Consider the following 4,954-nt stretch of genomic DNA (forward strand, 5'->3'; position numbering starts at 1 on the left):
GTCGGATATCGAGAATATGTACAACGAGAAAGTGCATGATATGCCAGACAATTAGGTGTGGCATTATACATTGCATGAAAATGTTTGGAGTAAATATTCACCTTAATTGTCTTGATATTGTGGTGGTAAAGATAATAAGATACGTTGTATATACAGATTAATATGCATGACAAGGTTGCTTGGAAACCATGAAGTTTTATGATGTCTTTTTTTGCGGGGTAAGTTTTATGATGTCATAACAAGTTAAGCTGCACCATTACTTTAAAATCTTAACAAGTACTTTATAATTATGATAAAGATCAATGATCGCTCACAACTAATGATGTAGTTGCCATTAAACAAAAAAACGTCGAACATGTTTTTCCATTTCTCTAAGCGGAACATCAACTCAAGAATGACAAGTACTCAACTACAAAAACAACTTTCTAGAAAAAAGAAGGCAAAGATAGGCTGAAAGACAATATGGCTTGTAAGTATATATTGCAAAGATGGTTTGACCATAGATATATTCTGGAAAACGTGACACCTATAGTAACACCTCATCTTGGTGACTGCAATGAGTGTTTGTTGTTTGTTTTCTTTTGAAAAAGGCATCACGTGCAATTTAAATCAAGAAAAACCCAAAAGCTTTAACTAGATACAGGGTGTTGAGTTGGCTCACAAACAGCATGCCAAGGAACAAGCGAACACCAAATAAAATTATGCGTGCGGGATGAAAATGATGAGACACTCGTCCACCAAACTAACCAGTGACGGTACCAAAAAAAAAAACAATTGGTAATCCCTATATAGGGTGGTCCGCGTCACCGAAAGTATCAGAGGGATCACACGCGAGGTGTATACCCAGGTCCGGGCCCCCATCATGGAGGCAATACTCCACTCCTTCTTCTTGGATTTCATTGATGTATGGGTCGCCGTGCATGAGGAGGTTACAGTAGAGTGTGTGTAAATGCTATCGAGACTAGGGTTCATACTATAAGCTGAAGTGAGCTATCCCCTGGCCTCACCTTATAAAGGGGAATGAGCCCCAGGGCGACAAGGTTTCCTAACCGACCTAGATCCCAACTCGAATTCGGAGTCCTCGTCAATTTTCTGGAAGGTGGCCTCCCGCGTACCAATGAGCTTGGACCGTCCCTTGGCCCATTGCACTAGTGCAGAAAAGCCTAGCTATGGCATGACAAAAATGGCCTTAGTGGCATGGACACCCAATGCCACAAATATGACGCTATTGTTAAAAAATAGTGATGGGTTGGAGCCTACATCGGCAATATTCTGATGGCGTGCCACGTGGCCAACTCCAGCGGTAATTGTATGTTACCAATGTTGTGCCTTGTTGGCCAATGCCAGCAAATTGATTTTTAGCTAATAAAAAAAGTATATGCTTTTAAACCATCAACTTAGAGCCTGTTCGGAAGTCGTCCGGCTTCCCTAAATCCTCAAATCCTGCTTCTTCATCAGGATTCCAGCTTCTCCTGAGAATTTCGATCCGTTCTGAACGCTAAACCAGCTCCAGATCCAAAGTATGGGCTGGCAGCCCAATTAGACAGTAGATGGACGAGCTACAGGTGTGTGGTGGACAAACTTACGAACCGTTTCTTGACTTCGCGGTGGCATCCTTATGTAATTAACCTGAACTCCCGCTCCGCCGTTTGGAGAAGCTGTGAAAAGGGGGAAGTGCTATTATGAGCTCGGGCTCATATGTGCTCTTTATCTCCCACGTCCACTAGCGCCAAGATTCCCACCACCCCACGTATATGCCTATGTATTCGAAGTAGTATATGCAATTCTTTTGCAGACCATGGCCCACCCACCAATCAGATTTAATGTGACGGTCGCCGTCCCATGCTTTGACGTTTCAGACGGTGCACAGATGACACGCAACAGACGGAAACGTTGTCCAAACCCACCCATCTATTTGCAGCCTTCAATCCACCAACCAACCTTCCTCTTCAACATTCATTCGCCTCGTCCCCTCCCATTATTATTTCTTCCTCAGTTGCGCATGGAGTTTCTACTCTGTCATGAACAGTAAAAGTATTATTTATTAAAAATTTCAATTTTATTTGCAACAAACATTAAAGAATTGTCCACACACATATAAAAATCACCGAAGAAAAAACATACCTAAATGCACTGAGAAAAAAACAATGCATCAAAAAGACTATTTTTTAAAAGCATTTTGAAGCAATGATTTTGTTTTTTTTCAAAGCTATAGGAATCTTTTCCTCACAAAAGTTTACAGGTTTTCATCAATGCTTGTTGCCAATGATATTTTTTTTTTGTGTTCATGAGGACATTTTCGCACAAAGTGGCAGATCAGAAACAATGACCATCTCATCTTGTTCAAGATGCACTGCCGCCACACAAAATTAAGTTACAAGTAATTAAGCAGCACTACCCACAATCTCCAATATACAGAATGTATTTTTCATGTAATAATTTTAAGCAATAATCTGCAGGTCAATCAAAAAACACCCCCTTGATGTGGCAATTTTGTTTCATGTCCATCCCACACATGTCTACTGTTTGAGCATCCACTACATCGGCAAAAACTCGGCCATGGCAGTGTCGCTCAATCACTGCAGCGGCAATCCAAAAGCTCTGCCACGGCAGCTTACCTGCAACACTGTCTTGGCAATGAAAAATTTACGGCAACCCTTTCCCTTCCGAATTATTCATTCTGAAAATTTATGCACCTTCAACATTTGCATTGCCACCCCGTCCTCCTTGGCTTGAGATACCTCCAACCTCTGACATTGTGGTCGACACAAGTTATCTGTACATCCGCCCTGACAGGCACTATATACTACTCTCAAACATTCAACAATTCCACTAACCTGAGGAACCCCTGAATGCGTATCCAGGCTCACAGACATGACGCTGGATCCTCCCACAAGAATTAGTTCCATCATCAGCTGCTCCTCCTCCCATGCCAATTCCAGAACCAAGTGCAGCAGCAGCACCTCCATCTGTACAAAGAAAAGGACAGTTTTTTTCAAAACAAATAGCCCTTGACTAATCAAAGCTGGTAAACACTGTGACATGCACCAGCACCACCGCTAGCTGAAACAACTAAGATGCTTATCTCTGGTTCACCCACCCTTCTGGACTCCGTCGCCACCCTTTCCAGTGCCACCACTGTATTATAACCTTGCTCCTTGTCACTTCCTGAGGATGAAGCACATTGCTTATCAATGGGTTGGACATATCGATAACACAGACTCTTTTCACGGGAATCAATTTTATATTACCTGCACGACGCGCACGAAGGTCATCATCCTCACTTGCCATGCTGTGATTTATCACTTGAAGTGTCTTCGGTTCCTGAGGTTTCTGATCAACAAATCATTTCAACAACGTTCGAGAACCTCACTCTCCTCCGCCTTTTGTTGCCTCTTTCCAACTTCTTATTCCCCTTTCGCTTTGGCAGAACCCATGTTCCCTGTCTCGGAGGCACCGCCAATGTACCTCCGTCCTGCGAACCACATTTATTTAAGTATGTATTTCAAGCACATTTCAATTGACAAATTTATACCACAGTTGACTAACCTACAATTTTTGCCTGCCAGCGACGTCTACTGTTTCCGGCAGCCACATTTCTCCCAACAACTCCCCTATGATCGACACAATACCTATGTCAGCAACATGATTGGGAGAATTGTGTTCTTGTCTCTACCACAAACTTAATATGAACTGTACGACACAATACTACTTTTTTCCAGTATCATACCTGTCAAAGCACCCTCATCAAAGATCTCCCCTAAATCAGGAACCAGTTGTAACCATTAGTACCATGCTCAGTACTCTATATTTTCCAAACTGAACTGTCTGGGTTCAGTACGCATGATTGTGTTTATTGACTACAAATCCCTAGTTGTTCTAAAGCCATGATTTATCCACTCATCCAAACTTTTCTGTAAGTCCCTAGTTTACTGACAGCAAGAACAATTCTAGCACTAAGCTAGTTGTTCTAACGCAGCCAACTCACATTTTAAGTGCCTGAATTCAGTAAGCTTCTCTCAGTTCAACTCTCAGGGTTCAGTAAGCATGATTCTGCTTATTGACTGCAAATCCCTAGTTGTTTTAATGGCACGATTTATCCACACATCCCAACTTTTCTGTAAAATCTCTAGATTAATGACAGCAAGAACAATTCCAGCGCTAACCTCTTGCTCCACCCAGGCACCACCCGCGGATTCATCTTCCCAATTGACAGCTCCGACGTCGGAGGCGAGCTCCCCCTCCTATCCGCCGCCGCCTCCTTGTCCGCGAAAATCTAAGCGTCCGCGCTGTCCACCGTCCGTTGCTGCTCCGCCACCTCCTACTCCTCCACCATAGCGCCTCCCGTCGGCGCTTGCGGCACAGGGACCGGCACCAAAGATCTCGCCTACTTCTGCAAGGAGAGTGGATCTGATCCAGCCCAGACAAAATCATTTCAGTCACCATAGCCAGCCGCCTAAGATTTGCGACGAAATAGCCAGACAAGTGAGGATCTACATACCCGCCGATTGGCTGCACCAGGAAATCCATGGTGTCTCGCCGCCGCCGCTCCTTTTCTCTACGCTGCAGCCCCGAGTTTCCAAATGAGCACCGCTCTAGGCAGAGAAGACACTGGACCTGCATTCAATTTCCGCCTGTACCCACCGAACGGAAAGCGAACTTCCCGACGGATCAGACGGGCCCGCTGATTCTGATCCACGGCTCACCTCGTCGGGGGCGAACGGACGTACGCTTGACGTTAAAGAATGCTATTTTAATGCGCCAACATGGCCCGCCACCCACCGCTGCGCCGTACGTATATCGTCACAGTGCGCATTTTCTAGCAGCCCACCAACGCCCGTATAAAGAAATGGCTCAGATCCAGATGAGCTATCGAACGAGCTGGATATCGAGCTCATTTGAGCTCGTGCCCAGTTACTCCGCGTCCGTGAAAAGGCCGCTTCTCTATTTTACA

The 4,954-nt window shown here is 44.5% G+C and overlaps 1 protein-coding gene across 10 annotated transcripts; it reads right to left on the bottom strand.

Annotated features, from left to right (window-relative positions):
• Positions 1 to 308: 308 nt before the first annotated feature.
• On the bottom strand, positions 309 to 4,708 carry LOC123182728 (uncharacterized). Of its 10 annotated transcripts, none has more exons than XR_006492289.1 (8): positions 4,502 to 4,703; positions 4,167 to 4,410; positions 3,550 to 3,614; positions 3,252 to 3,475; positions 3,101 to 3,168; positions 2,838 to 2,969; positions 2,619 to 2,750; positions 309 to 2,011 (listed from the first exon to the last, which is right to left on the bottom strand). XR_006492289.1 is itself a non-coding variant. In XM_044595388.1 (8 exons), exons 4-8 carry the CDS (start codon positions 3,289 to 3,291, stop codon positions 1,982 to 1,984), a joined length of 324 nt encoding a protein of 107 aa, XP_044451323.1. In that variant the 5' UTR covers positions 3,292 to 3,475; positions 3,550 to 3,614; positions 4,167 to 4,410; positions 4,502 to 4,706; the 3' UTR covers positions 309 to 1,981. The 10 variants fall into 10 exon arrangements, 5 of the variants coding, with proteins under 5 accessions (XP_044451323.1, XP_044451324.1, XP_044451322.1 ...); XR_006492287.1 differs by having other exon boundaries at positions 309 to 2,016; positions 4,502 to 4,702; XM_044595388.1 differs by having other exon boundaries at positions 2,697 to 2,750; positions 4,502 to 4,706.
• Positions 4,709 to 4,954: the final 246 nt, after the last annotated feature.

Source organism: Triticum aestivum, chromosome 1D, assembly GCF_018294505.1.
Source record: "Triticum aestivum cultivar Chinese Spring chromosome 1D, IWGSC CS RefSeq v2.1, whole genome shotgun sequence".
NCBI classification, from domain to species: domain Eukaryota; kingdom Viridiplantae; phylum Streptophyta; class Magnoliopsida; order Poales; family Poaceae; genus Triticum; species Triticum aestivum.

Bases quoted from the DNA above. Each gene is read 5' to 3' on its own strand.
- LOC123182728 (XM_044595386.1), bottom strand. From the start codon at position 3,291: ATGGCAAGTGAGGATGATGACCTTCGTGCGCGTCGTGCAG. The intron at 2,970-3,100 runs GTGGGTGAACCA...TTCTTTGTACAG, and splicing joins TGGCGACGGAGTCCAGAAGG to ATGGAGGTGCTGCTGCTGCA. The intron at 2,012-2,696 runs GTGCATAAATTT...ATGACAGAGTAG, and splicing joins TGGCAATGCAAATGTTGAAG to AAACTCCATGCGCAACTGAG.